The 23,288-nt window shown below is 42.1% G+C and overlaps 1 protein-coding gene across 6 annotated transcripts; it reads left to right on the top strand.

Moving 5' to 3' along the window:
• The first annotated feature begins 2,116 nt into the window (after positions 1 to 2,116).
• On the top strand, positions 2,117 to 22,965 carry LOC133128606 (synaptotagmin-14-like). Of its 6 annotated transcripts, none has more exons than XM_061242259.1 (11): positions 2,117 to 2,137; positions 5,101 to 5,148; positions 8,644 to 8,702; positions 9,488 to 9,640; positions 10,103 to 11,144; positions 11,678 to 11,875; positions 17,157 to 17,428; positions 18,525 to 18,974; positions 19,814 to 19,994; positions 20,484 to 20,549; positions 21,198 to 22,965. In XM_061242259.1, the coding sequence occupies exons 5-11, from the start codon at positions 10,205 to 10,207 to the stop codon at positions 21,509 to 21,511; spliced, it is 2,421 nt and encodes an 806-aa protein (XP_061098243.1). In that variant the 5' UTR covers positions 2,117 to 2,137; positions 5,101 to 5,148; positions 8,644 to 8,702; positions 9,488 to 9,640; positions 10,103 to 10,204; the 3' UTR covers positions 21,512 to 22,965. The 6 variants fall into 6 exon arrangements, with proteins under 6 accessions (XP_061098243.1, XP_061098240.1, XP_061098241.1 ...); XM_061242256.1 differs by having other exon boundaries at positions 19,811 to 19,994; XM_061242257.1 differs by having other exon boundaries at positions 10,091 to 11,144; positions 19,811 to 19,994.
• Positions 22,966 to 23,288: the final 323 nt, after the last annotated feature.

The raw sequence follows: 23,288 nt of genomic DNA, 5'->3' as shown, positions 1-23,288 counted from the left end.
TGACATAACTGAAATGGGCGTCACCCAGATACCCACAGAACTGTATAAGAACTGTGGCGTTACCCAATGTTGGTACCGTGCTTGCTTTCATTTTTAAACTCGAGCGATAAACATAACATGATATTTATCGTCATAAACATAACAAGATGTTTATCGTCTGGCAGTCGGAGGGTTTCCGGTTCGATCCCGACCTAGATGTGTCGAAGAGTCCCTAAGCAAGACTCCTATCCCCCAAACGCACTTGACGAGCAGGTTGGTGTCTAGCAGGGCAGCCAATCGCCGTTGGGGTGTGAGTGTGTGTAGAATGGGTGAATGAGAAGCATCAATTGGACAGCGCTTTTCCAACCATTAACCATAAAGCAAATTATAACTTATTTCGAGGTGTGACAATAGATTTATGGAGGATTTTATAATTTTCTTACATAAGAGCGATGATGGTTGAAATACTTAAGACTGCCGGACTGATTAATGCATTTTTTGTTAAATTAATCCTGACCCGCATTCGCAGGAATAAAAGAAGTTCCAGTTATGATTCATGAATATTTTTTTAGTAAAAACACACCGCCGCTAGAGGGTACCATAGCTCCATGGGAGATACCTCAATTTCGCAAACGAGCAGTTCTTCATTTGTATTGAGTGCCTTGCATGCCAGCCAATCCCCGTTGGTGTGTGAGTGTGTGTATGAATGGGTGAATGAGAAGCATCAGTTGTACAGCGCTTTGGATAAAGGCGCTATATAAATGGAAACCATTTTCCTTTTTAAAAAATTGTATGTTATGTATCTGACGCTTTTATCCAAAGCGGTTTACAGTTGATTAAACAATGTAGTGGACAATCTGCGCAGGTCTTATTCTGGCTACACCAGGGATTGAACCACCAACCTTGCGGACCCTGTCATGTACCTTAACCACTAAACTAAAAAGATATTTGGGTAGGCCAACCTGGAAATCGTAAAATAACGTATGGAGTACAAAGGATCTTGAAAATACATTATCATGCAGGTTCAACAGACTTTCTTAATCCTTATAATCATCTTTTCATAGAAAATAGGTCTGATTCACTTGAAACCTGATATACTACGCCTTTGTGGTATAACCTAGCTCAATAGCAAAGGATAAATTGCTACATGAAATAACACAAAGCTAGATATCAATATATTTTTACCGATTAAAACAATGTTTGCACTTTTTCAGATATCAGATATCACATTCAAATACAATACAATGCTGTGAAATTTCCCCCTTTCTGATTTCCTCTAGTATTGCATATTTATTTTCAGATGTTTAGACAAAATGTAATAATTGACAAAGGGAAACTAACTAAACACAAAACATACTTGAACAATTATTGAATTTCTTTAATGACAAAATGTTTGCAAACACCCATATCACCCATATGAAAAAGGGGAAGAATGTGGTAGGCAGAATAGCAAGTTTTCATTGACACACAAAACTTGAAGTTGATGGGCTATACCAAATAGTCCAATACCCTAGAAAGTGGTCACTGAGTGTATAATCCTCATATTCATGATTATATATGTCATTTATGAAATAATAATTGCAACAGTAAATATAAAATAAACATAATAAACATATTGCTACTGTAGGTTTACATATACATCAGTATTCATTAAAAAATTGTTGTGTCTCAGATGCCTCAAGTTTGAACACAATTCTACACACCAAAATATGGAGTGCATTGCAACCTCCTTTGTCAATCCTTTGTGAATTATTGTAACCCCCTTTGTTAGTTTGGAAAAGCAACAATAATGCATGTCTGCTGGTACTTTTTCACTTCAAGGTCTATTGGTTAACCAAGACACAGGTATTGAGTCCAAGATGAAGTCAAGAAAGATATATAATGGTGCAATACATAATTTAAAAAGTAAAAAAAAAAGAGAGAGAGACCAACTCCAGTTCTGAGGTCAATGGCAGGTGTATATCTAATCTGCATGTTGTTTGCTGAGGGAGGAAACCGCAGTACCTGGAAGAAACCCACGCGAACATCATCCTTGTCATCGTCCAGCTGTAAGACCCCAAGCCTACTGTATTCCACTAAGTATCGACACGGCTTGTATCCCCCTGCATTACGCGCTCGCATTGGTTGATTCCAAAGCAGAACATCATGGCGATTGATGGTAAGTAGGCCAGTTACGGCGTCTTCTTAAAATGAATAACTTCATCATTTAAAAAGAAAATATTCTGCAGCTTAGAATGCGCCAGTGGACTCTTGACAAGCATTGCAGTGAACTCATTCACATTTAAAGGATTGATTGGAGGGTGTTAAAGTTTCGCTGTGTGCTAACGCTGTTGACGGGAATAGACTGCGGATGGGTTAGTCTTGGAACCACACTGTTTGAAAACTGTCAACACGTTTACTTCGTAGTTTAAGAACAGGACTTGTGGTGCTGAAATGATATCCGATCTCACAAGACGAATTAAAACGGTATGAAATAACAGCAGAGAAAGCTGAGGGTGGACCATTGTGACACGTTTACTCTGCAGTGCCCGGTTGTGTCCAGTGTGATTCGTCCGATATTTCAGCTTGGCACTTGCATATGAAACAATGCTTTTACTTGTAGGTGTAGATGTTCCAGAACGCTAAATTAGGAAATAATCCCACACAATACAGGGAAAAATAAATCTGCACGACGTTTTATTAATCCGTGTTACAAGACCGTAACATTTCACAATTGTCTTGGTAAAAACGAGATAGGTAGGCTATATAGGGGGAATGGTAACACTGTTGTATGATTAAACAATAACACCAACGATGCCGTAGAGAATAGATTTGGTTTGCTTTTATAATTTCATGTAATGTGTATTGAGTTTACGTAAGCAGTGAATCTTTTTTCAGCTTTCTGAAGTTTACATGGACCCCACACGATCATTCGTCCCAAACGATACCACATGGACTGTACCATCACTGAAACAAACAAACAATCAAATAAATATACGTCTCAGGAACTGTATAGAAATTGTTTATTTTTTGTCAATGCATATTCTTGGGTACCATTCTGTTGCATTTCTACGCACGTGACAAACACTTGCACATAACTATGGTGTGGGGAGTCTTCTGTGAACAGTAATGGATGTGATATACATATAATATATGCCACAGGTGTAAAGACAGGCAACACTAATCAATTACACACTCACAGATTTCAGTGCAAAAGTCTCTGCACATCACAATCATTTTATCATTTTTATCATTTGAAGCACTTGTACTTCTATTTTATCTATTGTATGTCTACCCTAAACAGGACTAAAATAGTTAAGTTTAGACAGAGTGCTATCAGTTATGAAAATGTATTCAAATGAGTTGTTTTTTAAATCTGCCTGGTTGTTTATGTCTCTCATTTCCTCTTCCTTTTTCACACATCCTGATAGACAATGTTTTAATATTGTAAAATATGTAAATGTCTTACCTATTAGCAGCACACTTATGCAATTTCTTCAATGTAATTGTACATCTTATGGTTTTCCATAGCTATGTTCCTGGGTTTTACTTTGTAAACACTTGTGGATATGTAAGTTGATATGAACAAAGGGAATTCTTATTTCTCCTTAGGCTGAAGTATTGTATTGTGATATATGGTGCCCTCCATAATGTTTGGGACAAAGACCCATTATGGCTTCATTTGCTTCTGATTGGCCACAATTTTATATTTGGATTTTATGAAAGGGTATTTTCATACATTTTGGTTTCACCATGTATAAATTACAGTAGTGTTTATACATATCATATCCATTATGAGACTGGCAAACAATAATAAAATGATTAGAGACATTGGCCAAAACATAGGCATAACAATATCAACTGCTTGGAACATAATTAAGAAGAGAGACCAGTGAGCTTACTAATTATAAGTCATTATAACTTCTGATGGCAGTAGCAAAATAAATTCTGTAGTGCATAGACACATCCTATCAGCTCAAATTCGCAACACATTGGTCGGCAATTCATTCTACAGCAAGACTGCTAAAGCAACAAAAAAGGAGTTTTTCAAAGCTATAAAATGATCAATTCTTGAGTGGCCTAGTCAATCACCCGATCTGAATCCAGTTGAGCATGCCTATCATATGCTGGAGAGAAAACTTAAGGGGACTAGCCCCCAAAACAAGCATGAGCTAAAGATGGCTGCAGTACAAGCCTGGCAGAGTATCACCAGACGACTGATGATGTCCATGAATTGCATTACATTACATTAATGGCATTTGGCAGACGCTCTTATCTAGAGTGACGTACAGTTGATTAGACTAAGCAGGAGATATTCCCCCCTGGAGCAATGCAGGGTTAAGCTCAAGGGCCCGACGGCTGTGTGGATCTTATTGTGGGGGATAAAACCACTGACCTTGCGGGTCCCAGTCATGTACCTTAACCACTATGCTACAGGCCGTATGGTAAAAAAAAATGGGGGACTATACATAAGCACTGCTGTAATTTCTACATGGTGAAACCAAAATGTATAAAAATGCCCTTTATTTAAATCTGACAATGTGCACATTTGATTTTCTATTATTAAGCCCAAATTGTGGACTACAGAGGTGAATAAATAAATGATGGGTCTTTGTCCCAAACATTATGGAGGGCACTATATGTGAACAATTCATTTTATGTTGACAACCAACAAATTGTGTCATGTAGAAAAGGGCTTTGTTTTTAATGAATCTTCTGCCATGGTAGCAATGTGGATCTCCTGGAAGTTGATAAAATGTGATATAGTGCAGGTTTCGGTCTCTCATCCATTACCCAGAGGAGCCCAGTAATCAACACGGTGTTACATGCTGAGCCTTTGCACTGGGCCTAAGAGTACAGATGAGCACAGTAGCAACAATGGGACCCGACAATGGCATGAACAGAGTCACTGACACAGGCACCTGTTGGCTCATATGCAGCCACATACTGTACTTTATGACACTAGGAATGGAAAACAAACTCCAGGGAAAAGCAGTCACTATGGAAATGTCCCCAAGGAAAATGCCTGCTTGTCCCTAATTGTATGAAATTATAAATATTCAGGAGACTTCTAATAGATTATGACTGTTTTCCAGATTTGTGTGAGTTCAAATACCTTTGTTTTCTCTACCTTCTCTCTAGGTAGAGAACGCAGCTGTGGAGTACATGAACTTATCTGTGCCAGAAAAGGTAAAATGTGAGGTCTGTCTGACTGTCTGTCTGTCGTTCCTCCTTTCACACATTTGCGCAGATACCCATTAATGAACAAATCCTATTTGTGTGCTTCACTGCAGCTTGCTTGGATGCTTTAAAAATTCTTTGTGGGTCACCGATTCTATATTTGCAAAATTGCTCATGTCATTAATTCCCTTAGTGAGAGTTACTGCCAGAAACTACGCACACACACGCACGCACACACACGCACACATGCATACACACACATACATACAGACACATGGCTGCCATGCCTGCAAAAACATGCAGATAAGTCTCTTTCCTTCAGATGCTTGATCAGATTGTTATTGATTAGCCAATATTGATTAACCAATATCTGTTATCTGTTAAACAGATAACAGGGGAAATGCATCCTGTGTACACTTTCATCTCCTACATACACCTGCACGTTTGACAGATTTGTTGCAACTTTTTGATGGGTGGTTCACCACTTTGTTTAGGTGTTTTGCTGATGATTCTGTGGTTGCCAGTGGTGACCACTGTTTTGCACATGTTGGTTCTTGCTGCCCTAGTTTTCAGTTGACCTGGATTTCTGCACAGTATCGCACTCTGCTACAGAAACCCCATTCCTTTTAGAATCCCGGTTATTCTCTTTCCAGTTATTGATCCTGTTGAATATCGATATTGAAATTACGTGAAATATCTATCTGTGTCTGTAATCAAATATCCCTTACCCTCTCTTTGATACGGCCTGTGTCTTTCAGTGAATAGATTGTGGAATGTATTTTCACTTCATCTAATTAGTTTTTAATTCTCATAAAATGAAACAGTATTACTATTTGGGCCATTATGTCGGAAACACAACGTATCAGGTTTTGAGCTCACGTCATTTAAACGAAAGAAACAAGGATATTATTAATTCAGTGACTAGGTTTTGTTTGTGTGGACAGGATCATCTGAAAATAAGTGTGTAAACAATGTTGTCAGGTTGACTGCTGGAGCATATTGACAACATCAGTACATTTCAGTTTCCACACCAGCTGGGACCAAGGTCTCTGGACGTTTTGGGCAATGTAAATGTTCAGGAATTGCCCAAGGAATTGCACTCCTAATTATCTGATTGGATATTTAATTACAGTTATTGTATGATGCATGAATCAGCATATGAAATTATGAACTCATAAATGGTAATGGAATGGACCTATGCCAGCCACTTCTAACAGAGCACCTGTGGATTTAAGTCTGCTCTAGTCTGCCTGGAAGCATTGCACAATTCTGTAACATAAGCACGCATACTCACAAAAACATGCATTCATATTTATCAGACATCTCATGGCTTCTGGAAAGCTGCTTCCTGCTGAGGGGAGGAATATGCCAGTAGAATATCCTGACAATAGTCAATTAGCCACGAAGGTTATCTGTTGCAAACCCAACTAACGCACCACTGTAGTAGCCAATCCATACACGTCTCCTTGTGCACTCTCCGTTGTCTTTTGATTCCATGCTTTTCAGATACAGTACAGAAAGAGAAAAGGGCCATGCCCAGAAATGTCCCAAACTGTTTTTGGATTGACAAGTCCAGGTAGATAAGCAAGGCAGAAGTTCAGGCAGACACAGGTTTCCATTGTATCATAATAATGACACCATGTTTGTTTTCTAATATTTTCAATGTGAAAATCCTGCATAGTATGCCTCTAAAGACAGTGATGGAGTTTTTGGATATATATCCACAGATATGTTTTTTCTGCGTAGAAAATTAAGAATAATAAAAGACAGCTTCCACTGTTCAACATAAGCACAAGACCGTAGTTTTACCTGCAAAATCTCTATAGTGGTATTGAGAGGGTATCTGATCACAGATTTTTACTCGCCTATGAACATCAAGAAATGACAAAACAAAGCTGCTTATGTTTGCCTTAGAAATTAAGATGTCATTTTAATTCAATTATTTCTTACGTGTGACTTGACCTTGGACCCAGAACCCTTCTCTGAGTTTTCTCTGCTGTCTTGTTTCTAGACCCAGTGATAGAACTATTTTTTCTACTAAGCAGTGTTTCTACAGTCCTTGCTGACAGACCCATTTACTTTTCATTTTCCCCTACCCCTCCCTATCCATGGCCTCTCCTGATTGGCCCAGTCTTGAAAAAGTCATTGTTGTTTCAGGAAGTGGCTCCATTCTTTAGCTGCTGAGTTCATGTTACACAAAAGCATCAGTGAAGTGAATGAGTCTGCTGTAACCATAACCATGAGACGGGCCATCCTTTGAGTCAATTGCTGAGGAGTGGTTCGGGGACCAGTTCCCTATGGTTGGCTGACCAGGTCGAGGCCCACCCTTGTCTATGAGGTGGGATCACATTGCAGCAGTCCTCTGAATAATTAATCTGCTGGTGACATATGCATGCAGCTGACATATGGGATGTCACCAGAACCTTGCTGATGCCATTTCCTGCACAGAAGTGAACTGACCTTGGGTCCCCGAGGAAAATATAAAAGAGGAAAACTCAGCTGCGTGTCCTGGTTTGGTGTCAATACAGAAGCTCAGTGTTGTTTGATGAATATATTGATGAATTCCCTACCAGAAAAAGTCTTTATCCACCAACAGCACCTGTTCACCAGATGGACGTAGATGAGAGGGTGAAGCAACAGGGAGGGGATTGTCAGCGTGTTGTGAAGTGTGCTTTTCCAGGATACAGTCTGCGGGCAAGCAGACCAGCTGGCTCTTTCAAAGGGAAATGTAAGAGGGCACATTATTTTGTTGTTTCTGCCTTCTCTTCTTTTTCTTTTTTACAAAGAGGCTTTGCATCTTACTGTGAATGCTTTATAGTCACCAGTGTGGATGCTCTTATGTGAGCCGTGGCTTCCCAGGTGTCAAGATCTCCGTGGTAACTACTGAATTTTGTGCAGTAAAATTTAGCTCAATGTCACAGGAAGGGTCAGAATGTCTCTTGAGCTGTTCTTGTTCTTGTAATTTCGTAACTGAGCTTCCCCAAAAGGTATAATGTAATGTGTGAATTTAAGAGCAGTGAGCCTGAAGTTGTCGGTGTGAATCCTACTTGGACCATTGTCGGTTTATCTGGGACGAGACCAAATAATAATTATTTTAAATTTAAATAATCACACTATCATTTCAATTGAAATCTGTAATGAAGGAATTGGTTAGGGAACTGGACTTATGGATTACAGGTTTGCTTTCTAGGTTGGACACTGCCATTGAACCCTTGAGCAAGGTACCTCGCCTGACTTGCTTCAGTATACATTACATCTAGCTATGTAAAATTTGGTACTATGTAAAATTGCGAAAGTTGAGTAATTGCTGCAAGTTGGTCTGACGTGCAGTTGTACTTTGACATAGTGGAGGAGAGATTTCTGTGTGCTTCCTTCCTTTTGTATTGGAAATGTTCAAACACAGTAGTCTTCACTCAAATGAGACAAAAAAATGGCATCGCAGTTGAAGAGGCATTCCGAGGACTCCACAAAGAGGTGAAAGCAGTCTCTTCTCTGCTTCTACAGAGCTCTGTGTGGACAGTGATGTCACCTTCCAGGGATCAAGCGAGGTCAATTAGTCCCTGGTGAGAGATCTGGGTCACAGTGAGCTTTTATTGTGTCATTTGTTGAATATTGTGCCCGTGGTTCAGGAGTGCCTTGGTTCAGTTGCCGCATCTCCATGGTGACCGTTGTGTCAGTCTCAAGCACAACTTTTTCTCTCTGCATCAAACTGGGGAGGGGTGTCGGTGCAGTGGTATGGCCAGGGGGTCTCTAAGAAAGTGTTGTAATGGCAGTGAGATGGTACATGTTGCCAAAGTAACATACAGATCCTACTTCCTGAACATTTAAGGAACACCATCAGGCAGACTTGAGCTCTTGAGTGAAGCAAAGGTCTGGCAGAAATGCAGTGTTGCGGAGAGTACCCTAGGTTCAAATTCCAAGTTGTAAACCAATCTGCCACGCCATGACCTTTGATCTTTGACAATCTTCCCAGGGCTTGAGTATGAATTGGCTAATCATTGCTGTATAGGCGATATTGTGAAAAATGGTTGGACCTTTGAATTCCCATGGCATCTTTTGAAAAATTAGGTTGATTATTGGTAACTCATATTCGAGACATTCAAAATAGCATTTTGGAGAGAAAATGTCGTGCTTGGTTGGGCCTTGTTTGTCCAACATTATTTTGTGTTGTCTGTTAGCTGCTCACAGTGAATGTTGGGGGAGTGACATTCACTGACGCTGAATGCAAAGGTTTGAATCCCAGAGGTATTTTTCCCTTTTGCAAGGCACTAAACAATGGAAAAGTTCAGCTATGTGAATACATATGTCACACAATATAACTTGTTCTTTCTCCTTCTCTCTGTCTCAGTGTCTCCAGAAGTGCTAGTGTTCCTGTCGACCATAGGCATCTTCACCATCTTGACGATTCTCCTGTTTTTATACGTCAGCAGCAAGCTGTCTGTCGAGAGTGCTGGTGACCTGTCCTGTTTAGATGAGTACAGGAACAATAAGGCTATGCAAGGTGAACCTGTATTTATGTGTGTATGTGTGAGTGAGTGAGAAAGAGAGCAAGTGATAGAGAGATAGCAAGTGTGTTCAGACTAAGTAATTATTTTATAAACATGTATCTCTGCCTTTTGTTAATAATCTAGTCTTTTTGTGAGCTGGAGAATGATTGTATTGATTCTTATTTTGGGTAGAATAAATGCTTAGAGTTATCTAGGTGTGGAAAAATACAGCAATATTCAATTTTAGAAAGAAGTGATATGCATGCATTAATTTTTAAACCGTGACTTGCCTCCCTTGCACTTGAAAGGCATTTCAGCTACAAGGCTCTGTTAGAAATGCATCTTCTGAAAAATATATAAATTCAGGAAGTATTGAACTTTACAGTCAATATCACATCTCACTATTTTATATCTTAAGTACCTTAAGAGGGTTCATAATAACTGGTGTAGTGATATTTATACAGTATGTCCCACAGAGGCCTTAGCCATTAATCAGGAGCGCTCTGCTAAAATGAAGTAAATGCCCTGAACAAAGTGGGGAGACGCAGCAGGGGGTGTGAGGGGAGGGCAGCAACGGCATGGCGTTCTTCAGGAGCTTCCAGCAGAGCCTGCCATCTGTCTCCTCCATTCTGGACTCCGTCTCCACTGCGGTGGACGACCTCACGAGCGCCGTGGGTGACGTCACCTACACTGTGAGTGACCAGCTGGCGGAGCAGGTGACCACTCTGATGAACAAGGTACATACTGAGGAGGAGGAGAGTGCTGGAAGGGAGGAGGAGGCGTCTGGTCAGACAGGAGGGTGCAGGTCCTCGTCGGACCGCTCAAGAGATCCAAAGCCTCGCACCAAAGACCACAATATGAGGTCCATGCCCTCTGCCGAGACCTCCGCTATATCAGACCAAAGCCCCATTGAGGGAATCCGGGGGGAGAAGTACAGGAGGAAGAAAGCTCAAAAGGTAGAAGACGGTACATCTGAGGCAGAAGCCAGAGGCGACATGCTGGTGGAAGAGGGATGGTCACACTCCAGCAGTAAAGAAAAGGCCCAAAAGCACAGAGACTACTCTAATAAAGGTGGCTCATCTCCTTTGGGGGGTGGGAGAAGCCAGAAATTCCAAGAGGAAATTACCACCTCTTCTACAGATAGGGTCACCAGAAAGGACAATCTCATACCAAATGGAGAGACAATCAATGGAGCCTGTCAGAGAGATAGCGGAAGAGAATCCCCCACTCCTTATTCGAAAGGAGGAAAGGAGGGGACCCGACAACTGGCAAAGGCAAATATAAAAGAAAGAATGGAAGAGGAGAAGAGTGAAGAGAAGGAGATTGCCTTTGACACCATGCAGACACATAACAAGAAGACAGGAGTGTTGGAGGAGTCAAAGTCTCCCAAATCAGGGAAAGAGGACACAAAGAAGGCGGCTCGATCCAGAAAGAGTCAGAAAGATTCCTCCGGAAAAAACTCTAGGATATGTGGCGATGGTACCAGGAAAGAGAAAAGCAGACAGGACACTGGTGAAGGTGAGAAGGTGAAGGAACTGTTTGTTTCCAGATCTACGGCCTGGTGACTGACTCTTATTTTGTCTACTCCTGTGAGCTCTCTGACTCTTCCTGCTCTAGTTTCTCCCCAGGGGCTTCTTGCCTGTAATCCACCTTCTCTCTATGTCATGGTCGAAGCATGCGTCTACATTTTGCACTTTCCTTGATTGGCTTTGGCCATGAGTACAGAGTAATTCTGCTTCCCTCTAGTGGTATTCAGTAATTTCAGTTTATTTATGGTTCTGTAATTCACTTCTGTTGGTGTTGCAGTGTCTACTTCTTGAGCATTTGTTTGAATATCAAATGCATATTGTGAAAACAAATGACCATTTCATCCTTGTGGTGCTATGGTGGTGGTGGTGTGATGAATGTTCTGCTTATGTAGTGGATGTTTTATTCTGTTTCCGTGGTGATGCACAACTTCACTAGGAACTAATTTTGAGAAGCTCCAGCTTGTTTTGATTGAATACGGCCCTTAATGTGTCTCTATCCCTTACGTTCTTATCTTCTTACAGATGGGGACTTGTGGGAGTCCTCCTCCGAAAGTGATAGTGAGAAAACAAAGAAGCCAGCCGAGTCTGTGTGTCGCTCACAAACAGTACATGGGACAGACTCCCAGTGCCAGCAGAGCTATGGCTGGGAGACCCAGCAGAAATACAGCCCCCAGTCTACACAGTATGGCGGCTACAGCAGTGAAGCATCCACTGAGGATGGTGAGGCTGAACACACACATACACATACAGTGGGGTGCAAAAAATCTTGCCAACCCTGGTTTAAATGTTTGTTATAATGAATCTGTATGTGACCAAAAGAGAACCTGAACTCTAAATGGTACACAGTTAAGCACGAGACCTTTCTGCTAATTCTAAAGCAAGACTGCTTTTTATTTTCATTTTTTACTGTTTATAAATTATTAAAAATGCCCTTAACAAACAAGGACATTTTTAATGACATAAGGTCCCTGTGCAAAAGTTTGGGAATCCTTTTGGATTATTCTTTGTGAATATGAGATGAAAGAAGTGCAGACCTTTAATTCAAGGGTACTTACATCCATATTGGGCGATCCGTGTAGGATTACATCCATTTTTATACATAGCTCCCCCTTCCCCATTTTATGGGACCAAAAGTAATTGGACATTGGCTAGCTGTTTCTGTTGGTTAGCTGTTTCTGATTTGTCTCGTGTATCCAATCGCTTCTTTAGTGCAGGTAAGCTTTCAGTTTGGAGTTTCAAGTTATTGTCGTTTGTAAACATGAGGACCAGAGTTGCCAGTGAAAGGCAAGGAAGCCATTATGAGTCTGAGAAATATGAAACTGTCAGAGACATAGGCCAACACTAGGCTGACCGAAACAACCGTTTGGGACATCATTAAGAAGAATGAGAGCACTGGTGTATATTTGAGATCATTGCCTTGCTGTAGGATGAAGCACCAATGACTTTGGAGGCATTTGATTGGACAGATAAGATGCTTCTGTACACTTTGGAAATCATTCTGCTGCTATCAGCTGTAGGGTCCTTCGCACAGGGCACCAAATTATGTAGGGGTCCTCGCACGAGCCGCCAAATAACGTAGGGATTTTACTCTCTACGAAACCGGGGCGCCAGTTAATGTTATGTAGCAGTATAACTGCAAAAAGTAATCAGTCTCATAAAATTACTGTTATCAGAAATATCCAACCACAAATTTTGTATTTTAATTCATTAAAATAACCAATATTAATGATTGAACATACCGATATCCTGAAGGTTGGAAAGACTGCTTTAACTCGGCTCTCATGTCTATGTGATTCCAAAACGGACACCGGGGTTTAATAAAATGTATTTATTAAACAAACGTAAAACACAGTGTCGTGAGCCACGGACCCCTTGCCGAGCTCAGACCTCACGTTCCCACGAGCAGTACCTCACAATGAGGTGTCTCGGGGACGAACTCAAGTACTCCGAACGTCCTGGAGCCCTGGTAAGTTCTACTGAACTTCCAGCCCAGTCTCGAAGTGAAGGGTGTGATGCAAATCTGGTAATCGATGTCCTGTATTCAATGTATTCCTCTAAAGACTCTTTATCACATATGATTATAGTAAGATATACTTTATTATAATCAATCAAAAGAATAGAGTTATACAGATTACAGTGTACATATCATCTTTTGCAGTTTGCTAATCACATGCAAGTTACATATACCCCTCTTAGCTCTTTCTAAATTACCTTTCCACCACGATGTTTAAAAATCAAGGTACACCCTTCCTATATCCATCCTCCTCTTTGGCCTTTACCTTATCTTATGGCTCCCCCTTCACGGAGATAAAAGCTACTGAACTTCCATTAATACAATGGGTACGAACACCCCTAAAGTCTACTACTTATTTATATCGTATATAGTATCTTTCTAAAAAATAAAAGACATAAAAATAAAAGGAAACTTATAATGTATTACTTCTATGTATTACTTTTCCTACTTCTACAAGTAATATAGATTATAATTACCACTCATGCCCTAAATATAGCCATCTCGTTTTCTGCGGGATTTGATCCCTCCTCCTTGCTGTTGATGAGCTCTTTGAACAGCTGCATTGGTTTGGGAATCTGGGGCAGGATCAGGACCCAGACTTTCGAAAGACGTGACTTTGCACTTCGTACTTCTCCTGCCTGTTGTCTGGGATGTGCACTGGTATTTCTTCCAACACGTCGGGGGTTTTGCAGTGCAGCCGCAGCATATGCCTCTCCTCACTGACACTGAGGTTAGGGGGGGAGGCTTCAGGTTCTTGCGTGGGTCCAGCAGGAAGGTGTTCTGTAGCGTGGAGGAACCCCGCGTCCCGTCTGTTGGCCTCCAGGTGCAGTTCACGGCTCCAAGCATGTTGTAAAAGCCCTTTAACTCTTTCACCAGCTTTTCTGTATGATGAGGGATGCGCGTGAACACCTCTTCGACATCAGTCCTGCTGTCACAACTCTTGGGCTGAGTCCGCACCGCGTACGTCACTCCTCTCTCCATATCCATATCCTGGAGTGGCGCGCAGAGGGAGCACGCCACTCCAGCTTGACTACAGCTGTCTTGTGTTGCTCTCTCTTCACCAGCTCGTAGATATCTTCTGAAGCCAAATTCTGGGATCCTGCTCTAAGGTCTAAAAGCTTATTCCTTATATATCTTTTTTGCATACAAAAGTGTACCTTTTTTGATAAGAAATGCCCCCATTATGTCAAGCGGGAAGACATTTATCTTTTATATAACCTGTTTTTTAATGACCATATTAATTATTTCTGTTTTTCCAATTGTCATTTTCTCATACCTCAAAAGAACTGTCCCCAATATTTTATTTCATGGGCCCCTCTGGTTTGGGAATTTCCCCCATCTTAATATATGAGTGGAAAAAAACTAGCCCTTATGTTGTTTTTAATGAACCTATTCATCACTGGTGTCTGTGTCAGTTTCATAATCTCTCCTTGACTTCCTCCAAACTTTGATTTCATGTAAGCCAGACGTTAAAGCCTGCCACCATCCCAACACCCTCTTTAGGTGCCCCTTTTTGTGGCGCCTTAAGGGGTCTACAAAGGTCATCCAGCTAATAGCTGAGTGTAATTCATCATTCAACTCCTCTATAGTCAGTCCTTTAAATCTATTCGATAAATGATTTGTGTTATCCTCAGAGAGGCCCGTGAAGCCTCTTAATTTTCTTTCGGTATTGACGTCCATGCCATTTTCCTTATCTCTTTTACATTTTTCAATCTCCACCTGCTCTTTGATTTCCCAATTATTTTCATTGTCTTTCTCATCCTGTTTTTTTAACCAGGCCTCGTGCTCCTCCCCTGTAGGAGCCAGCCCACACGTGTCAACCAAGTATGTTATCACATCTATCGTCTCCTTGAATGCAAAACTCCCTGGGTCCCCAATTTTCCGTTCTGCGTGTTCAGCCCCTTCCATGGTCATGCTAGAACACATTCTACGCATGGCCTCAGTCAGGCCTTTAGCCTTGCTCTCTAAAACCCTGAATCTAAGTCCTCTGACTTCAGACTCCTCAGTATCCATATACGGTTGTAAATTTATTTTATACCATATACTTTTCCTCTTACGGGAGCTTTTACTCCTACCCCATTGGCGTGTGCGAGGGGTTAACAATGCATTCCTGCTTAACCCATCTTCTGTCAATCTCTCATCAGGAGGGCCTAGGGCCGGGTCCTCGACAACAGAACAGATAAACTAACGGGAAGTTAGTTAGTATGGTACGTTAGTAGAGTGTGTGTGTGCGTGTGTGTATGCGCGCGCAAGTCCCTTGAACAAAGGAAAGGTGGGAGTAGCTAGCTTGGGTAAGCTAGAGTTCTGGGTGTGTTAATGAGTATTAGTGTTAGCTGTGAGAAGAGCGACTACTTGTATAGTTCACTCTATATATGCGCAAAAGACGACGAATCAATTCACGTACATACACGGCTAACAGAATACATTCAAATGATAAGACAAAGCAAATATAGAAACACAGATTCAAAGTAACAGTTAAGAGTAAGCTAACACTGGCTATGCCTGCAAATGCTTGTTTAGTCTTACTGAGTCCATTCGCATTGCTGGATCCAAAAGACGTGCTGTTCTTATAGGAGCCGCGATGGTGCTGTGAATGCGTGTCCTGGAGAGGTGCGCAAAGCTGGGGCGTTCCCGTCTTAGCCACGCGTTGTTGTCTGGTCCGCTCGGTTGCTGGAAGGATGTTCGCTGATCCCTTTTCCGGGTGGAAAGGTTCGTTGCTGTTGTTCTTTGGTGAGCTTTGCAGGGGTAAACTGATGTAGCTTTCCGCGTACACCAGTTTCCGCTCGCTATAGGCCACGAAGTTACCGCAAGGTAACTAGGTGTGTCCGTAGGCCTGGTAGTGCGCTGTGCAGCCAAGTCCAAGTCCAAGTCTTGGAGCAGATGAGCTGAAGTGAATGGCCAAAAGGGATGCATCGAGGAAGGGTGGAAGAAGAAAAAGAAGAAAGAGAGATGAAGCAGAAGAGAGTGAAGGGAAGAAGAGAGATCCCAAGAACGTGTCTTGCTCTTATATGGGAAAGTTTATTGCTCCTGCCATTACGGGATTGGCTGAACCAAGCTAGACGTCATGCGGGGTGGACGTCACGGAATTGTCCTGTGGGATTGTGGAAGTTGTAGTTCCTACACAGCAGTTACATTATCAATGAAGGCAAGCGAGCGAGCACCTGTGGTAGCCATACTTGCCCAAACTATAACAAGCCCACGACCATGTTTCACAGATGGTTGCTTCTTGGGTTGTCCCTTTTAGCCTCCACACTTTGCTTTTGCCATCATTCTGATACAAATCAATATTGGTCTCAATACTTTTTTCCAGAACTCTGCAGGCTCATTTAGGTACTACTTGTCAAATTGGAACCTGCCCATCCTGTTTTTTCAACTAATTAGTGGTTTGCATCTTGCATTGTAGCTTCTGTATATCTGTTTGTGAAGTCTTCTGCAGAGTAGTCAATGACACGTCTGCCTCCTGAAGAATGCTTCTGATCTGTCAGCCAGGGTTTTTTTTTCTTCATTATGGCGAGAAATCTTTGGTCATCAACTGTCGAAGTCTTCCTTGGCCTACCAGCCCAATTGCAATTACTGAGCCTATTGTTTTGCCTATGTATCTGACAGTTTTTTTCTTATTTTTCAGCCACATAATGACTTCCATGATGGTCTTTTGTACAACTCAATAACAGATTACAAATGCAATCAAAAGCCTAGAAACAAAACTAGATACTGAAAGGATGCATTTCAATATACCTGACTAATCAGAAACAGCTGAGAAGTCAACTGTCCAATCACCTTTGGTCCACTAAAATGGGGGGACTATGTATAAAAAATGAGAAATGAGAAAGATTACAAATTCAATGCGCAAAAGAACAGTTTACTGTTTACTTACGGACTGCACTGTATTTTCACTGTATTTCACTGCACTGTATGCCTTTCTCTCTTGCCAGGTTCAACCCCTATGTGTTTTTAAATTGCTGTGGATGTCCCTGTCTCTGCCCACAGCAAACTGCATCCAGAGGATAAACCGCAGCCCCACGCTGGAGGAGCAGCGGCCACCCCCCTACCAGGACGAGCAGGGTTCACCCTGCGTGCCCCACGGGCCCCCAGACGCACGGCGTGGCAAGAGAGACCCTTATCGCCGGAGCGCTCCCGCCAAACGCCATTCCCACGCCAGGCGCACCAGCGACGGCAGTGACGACCACGAGACCAAGGCCCACCACAAGGAGCAGGAGGAGGACGTGCCGAGCGACAGCACCGCCGTTCTGGGCCAGGAGGTCAGAGGCTGCTTCGGGGTCATCCAGACCTGTCTCTTGTAGCTTGTCCATCTTACGTCTTCACTGTCTTCTGTGAAAATCGCTATACAGATGATTAATTGAATCGTATTGAATTGAACATGCTGATGTGAATGGGGAGGAATTCCCAGACTTGGTACAAAGCCCAGACTAAATTTGGTATTATTGGTATTACATTGGCATTTGGCAGATGCTCTTATCCAGAGCGACGTACAGTTGATTAGACTAAGCAGGAGACAATCCTCCCCTGGAGCAATGCAGGGTTAAGGGCCTTGCTCAAGGGCCCAACAGCTGTGTGGATCTTATTGTGGCTACACCGGGATTAGAACCACCGACCTTGCGTGTCCCAGTCCTTTACCTTAACCACTACGCTACAGGCTGCCTGGTATTTCTTTCTTAATCAAGCTGGATAAATAGAAATTGGCTGAGGCCATTGATTAAATTGCTGCCTCTTCTTTGTCAAGCTTGTGAGCCAAATGGCTGAACTTCTTAAGAAAAGAGCTACTGAATCCAGACGGTAACAGGCGTAAATTAGAATTCTGTGGTGGTGAGCACTTGGCACATGATTGGCAATAGATTTAGCATAACAAAGACAGCTCAGATCAAAATAAGAGCCCTCAGGATCTGGTTGGGACTTCATACCAGGGCTGTGTTGGATGTCTTTAGCTCTGCTGTCTCATTAGTGATAAAATGCAGAGAAGCTTTCTGCTGTCTTTTATGAGTCCCAAGCACTCATTTTGTGAATTTAAGAAGGCATGGGGGACAGTGTGCTTTTAATTTATTTGTTTTTGTTTAAAGTCCAATCTGTGAAACATTGTATTAAAACTCTGAAGATTAATTAAGGCCCATTATTATTATGGTAATTTAATGGCCTAATTGTATCGATGTTTTAATGGGTGCTTTACTGCCAAAATGTTTGTCCTTCCTACTGAAGGGCTTTATTTCAAAGTTATTATATTAAAGTTAATCTTATGAGAACCTACACTTGGTCTTAGAACAGTCCCAGAACCCTCTACTCTGAAGAGCACTTTGGCCTAAAATCTCTGTCTGTCTTTCTCTCTCCCTCCCACCCACCCAGGATATGTCAGCTCATGGATCAGCCCTGCTTCTCTCCAAAGGCTACGAGCCAGAACCCCTCGCCAAATATGGCACCCTGGACGTGGCCTTTGACTATGACTCAGGAGAGCAGAGGCTGGCGGTAACAGTGACGGCGGCGACGGACATCCCAGCCCTCAGGCGCACGGGGAACGTGTCCTGGCAGGTACACCTGGTCCTGCTGCCAACAAAACAGCAAAGGGCCAAGACGGGGGTCCAGAAAGGCCCCTGCCCCGTCTTTACAGAGACCTTCAAGTTCAGCTGCGTGGAGTCAGAGACCATCGGCAGCTATGCCGTCCGTTTCCGCCTGTACAGCGTGCGCCGCATGAGGAAAGAGAGGGTGATGGGGGAGAAGGTGTTTTACCTCACCAAACTCAACCTTCAGGGCAAGATGTCTGTGCCTGTAACTCTGGACCCTGGCTGCACACTCAAGGTAAATAGAGGGAAGCAGCGCTTGCGTATGCATGCACGTGTGCAGAACAAGGGGCCGGCTTTCAAGCTATTAGTTTCGCCTATTGGTATGAAGTCGCCCCCTAGTGATACCTATATTTTTGCTCAACAAGGCTATTTTCCCATTGGATTCATGTTTGCAAATGAAAAATATTTGCTCATATGCTGATGTTCAATCTATGCAACATATTTTTATTTTCTATTTTTCTTTTTCCAGGTCCAAATTCTCCCCCCTAGCACACAGGCATAGACATATCTCTATATTTTATTTCCCTCATTTGGCAACTGCCCAAGCATTTTTCATTGGCTAATCCGCACTTAATTCACCTGCCACTTTCTTCATTGTGCATGTGACTAGGCATGTGACCAAGAGGACAAGTGAGCATGAGCAGTAAGCGATAACTTCTGCCCTGTGTGGCCTAGAGACCCCATTGGTTTCTATTCGTGTCTCTATATATTATATACTCTAAGGTGCAGAAACATCATGCCCATTGACTGAGAGAGAGAGAAAGAGAAAGAGAGAGAGAGAGAGAGTGGAAACAATAAAAAATTTAACAAAACAAACCAGCAACATCAAGAAACAGTCAGTTTTCTGACACATGATATTGCTTAAGCCTGAGCAGGCACAGTGTTTCAGTCCCCCCTCCTCCGCTTCATCCTTTGTTTCTCCCTCTGCTCTCACTCCAGCACCAGCAGAACAGGTGACCTAGTGAGTGAAGAGTTACAGTGTTTTTCAGGTTGAGTCAATGAATGATCGGAGCTGTGCACAGTTGAGTCAAAAAAACGAAATGCTCAATATGCTTCATGTGGGCCTGTCAGCAGGGCTGTGGTTCCCTTCGGAGCGTGTCCTGCAGCGAAGGGGTGTCGTCCTATCGGTCAGCGGGACCGACGACCAGGCCCGAGATCCTCCTCGGGCTCCTCTACAGTTCCACCACAGGCCGGCTTTCCGTGGAGGTTATCAAGGGAAGCCATTTTAGGGACATGGCTCCTGGCAAACCACCCAGTAAGTAAAGTAACTTTTGTAAAGAAAGATGCTACTACACAGAGAATGTGGGCAGATCGACAATTTAATTTGTGAGGATTAGTATTGTGATTGGGTAGATGTTGTGAATAGCCAGACTGTGCTGAACATATTGTAGATTAAGCCTACTAGCCTACTTAAAACAATTGGTAAACATGCTGCAAAAGTTTCACCAATGTCCCAGAAGGTCTTGTCAGCTCCCTCTGGATTCACCACTAGAGGAGGCGACACAGGACTATTGTGTTCTGATTCACATTCTCTTAACACTGTTCGGGCCACTTAAACCTTTGTCTCTGAATTTTCATCTAAACTTAACCAGAACACCCTGAGCACTTTTTTCAACTATTATACCTTTTACACCACTTTTCTCCCTCTCTATTTATTTAATCTACCTCTTTCTCTGTCTCTTGCTATCTCTCCCTTCCTCCCACCCATTGTCTTCGGTGTGTGTGTCCTTTGGCTTTTCGCCAGCCCTGTCTGATGGGCTGTTCTGTTGCCTGAAACACTTCATAGGAGGGCAGCTATACATAATCCCAGGTGAGTTTCCACTGTCCGTTTTTCAGAACGTGGCCTTGCAACATGCTCATTAAATTCATTTTAGTTTAACAAAATTCTTTTCAGAATTGTGTGCTGTGGCTGGCTCTGCTGGGTGTGGGCGTATACGTAACACAGTATATGAGATAAACGGCTTAGGGGTTGAAACCACTTACTCATTATTCATGCTCTACATAGGATATACAGTAGTTTAATTGGATACAGCTAAGATTGAAAGGAAATAAAAGCAAGACATCATGCATACCCTCAGTACTATTATTAGCCAATCAAGTATGTTCAGTCCAAATTAACTGGCCATTTTATTTTAGTAACCCCTGTTCTGGATGTTTTGAATACAGTTCCAGCCATGAAGCTACTGCCTTTCACTCTTTTAGAACGGCGAGGTCACTAACCCTGGTCCTGGAGAGCTGTGGGTCTGCTGGTTTTCGCTGTTACTCTGCACTTAATTAATCAATTAGAGCAGATGATTACACAGCTAACTCACCTCACCTGGTTACCTGGGTTTCAACAGGGTGCTGATTTTAAGGTGAAAACAAAGGCCAGCAGACCCAGTAGCTCTCCAGGACCAGGGTTGGTGACCTCTACTGTAGACAGTCACCTACCTTTCCCTTTTCCTCCTCCCTTTCTCAGACACATACGTGAAGCTCACCATGATGAACTCAATGGGCCAGGAGATGTCCAAGTGCAAGACGTCCACCTGCCGAGGGCAGCCGGACCCCACGTACAAGGAGACGTTCGCCTTCCAGGTGGCGCTCTTCCAGCTGTCGGAGGTGACACTCCTGCTGTCGGTGTACACCAGGCGGGGGGTGAAGCGCAGAGACAGAGTGGGCTGGGTCTCTCTCGGCCTCAACAGCTCCGGTGAAGTGGAGACCTCGCACTGGGCCCAGATGAGGGAAGCAGAGGGACAGCAGGTGTGTCGGTGGTTAACTCTCTTGGATACCTAGACCGAAGCGATTGGAGGAACGGAAGAGCGGTGTTTTATCTCAACGGAGGAGGCAAAGCCTTTTCACGGTCGCAGCTGGGAGCAGGGTACCTTGGACAACCAGCTAAGCTTGAGATGTTTTTTGTAAATGAACACTAAGCATATTCAAGTTAGACAAAATTGGGTGTAAAAAAACAACCCAGCAGGAGAGATGCTTGCAGACTCCTGATCAGTTTTGTGAGTGGGAGCAGAGGGTAAATTAGGTCAGACAGAACCAATAGAGGAAGTTCTGTTCACAGAGACAACTGTTTATTCCCTTAAGCAGCCACTGAGCTGGTATTATACAGGGTTGGATTTAAAGGCATGTGTCCTCAAAGCAAAAATAAATCATATTTTTAATGAATCAATTGATTAACAAAGAGTTCAAGAAATCTTGATTATTAAATTAAGGATGAAACATGTCGGTGTACTATTTTTATGCACGTTTCGGTCAAATTACTGTCATTTTATACAATACTAAAACTGATTGTCTTTGGTTGTGCTTCTATGATTCCAGCCTTCATCAGACAAAGTGCCAGAAATCTGAGAGGCAAATCACAAGCCTTACTGTGTATGTAGATCAGCTGAACTTTGCACTTTTAACATTGTTGAAAAATTGATTAAGCATATAAAAAAGTTTTAAATATAATTTAAGGGAAAGGGAGCAGTTTACATTTCTCAAAGTATCTTGTATTCTCTTCACATTATACAGCCAAAGATATTGTTACAAGTTGAATCAGACACGATGGTACCATGAGGTAGTGAGGCCTATGCAATCTCATTGTTGTGCTTTGGGGATGTTAATGTGATGTGGATTTGAGGACATCAAATCAGCTGGTACTTGGTAATTACTGGTTATTTTTTCTAAGTTGTTTTTCTTCAATTTTAGATTCATGATGAAATATTTATCTTTTAATATCATGATGTTTGTGTTCTTTACAATATCACAGGTTGAGTTCCAGTTAGTCACATTTTATTCCTTATAATTAATCCTCGTTACAAGCTTGTCATAAAAATAAGTCCACACTACAATGTATTTTTGGTCAAGATATGTCATAAAATGTAAATGGAACAAACTGTACTACATTATTGCTTATAGAAAAGCATATTTTTGATATCAAATATATTATTAATCATTATATATATTTTGACATGCTTTTTCATACAGCTTGATCTAAGCATGCGCCATTAATATAAATATTATTCTGATTAAAGGCAACTGGATTCATATGTAATGTTCAATTGTCAAATAATTTTTGAGAAGACAAAGAGTGGGAAGATATCAAAGCAGATTATTGCTAAAACAAGAATTAATATTAAAATGAATGCAATACAATTCCTCATATTTGCAATGATGTGAATTCACAGTTGACATTAATGACAATCCCAAATAAATAAAACAGAAATTGAAGGATTTCTGTCAGTCGCAGGTGTGAAGCTATTGTCCTTTTGCCTCTTGTTCTTGAATATGTTTTTGTACTGTGCTAAAAAAAATGAATGAATAAAAAACTACTACTACTTTGCATCATGTGCATATGGAGCAGTGGCCAGAAGTTAAAAGTCAGACAGTCAGCGTCAAGTCATGGAAAGCAGTAAGAGACACAGCCCACATCTTCCTAGCCAGTGTATAGGCCTACTTGACATACTATAGTGTAGAAACACAATGGTGCTGTTGAAACATCAAACGTGATATTATGAGAATGTTGTGTTTTACTTTGGTTTAAAGAAAGGTGTAGTGTGGCTGTGCTCCCAGGGAGGAG

The sequence above is a fragment of the Conger conger genome, chromosome 5, assembly GCF_963514075.1.
Source record: "Conger conger chromosome 5, fConCon1.1, whole genome shotgun sequence".
Lineage (NCBI taxonomy): Eukaryota > Metazoa > Chordata > Actinopteri > Anguilliformes > Congridae > Conger > Conger conger.
The sequence above is the reverse complement of the archived record's forward strand: the minus strand, read 5'-3'. Positions and strand labels throughout refer to the sequence as shown.

Excerpts from the sequence above, each read along its gene's own strand:
- LOC133128606 (XM_061242256.1), top strand. The coding sequence starts at position 10,205 with ATGGCGTTCTTCAGGAGCTTCCAGCAGAGCCTGCCATCTGTCTCCTCC. Across the intron at positions 11,876-17,156 it reads TGAAGCATCCACTGAGGATG|CAAACTGCATCCAGAGGATA; the intron begins GTGAGGCTGAAC and ends CTCTGCCCACAG. Across the intron at positions 18,975-19,810 it reads ACCCTGGCTGCACACTCAAG|CAGGGCTGTGGTTCCCTTCG; the intron begins GTAAATAGAGGG and ends TGGGCCTGTCAG.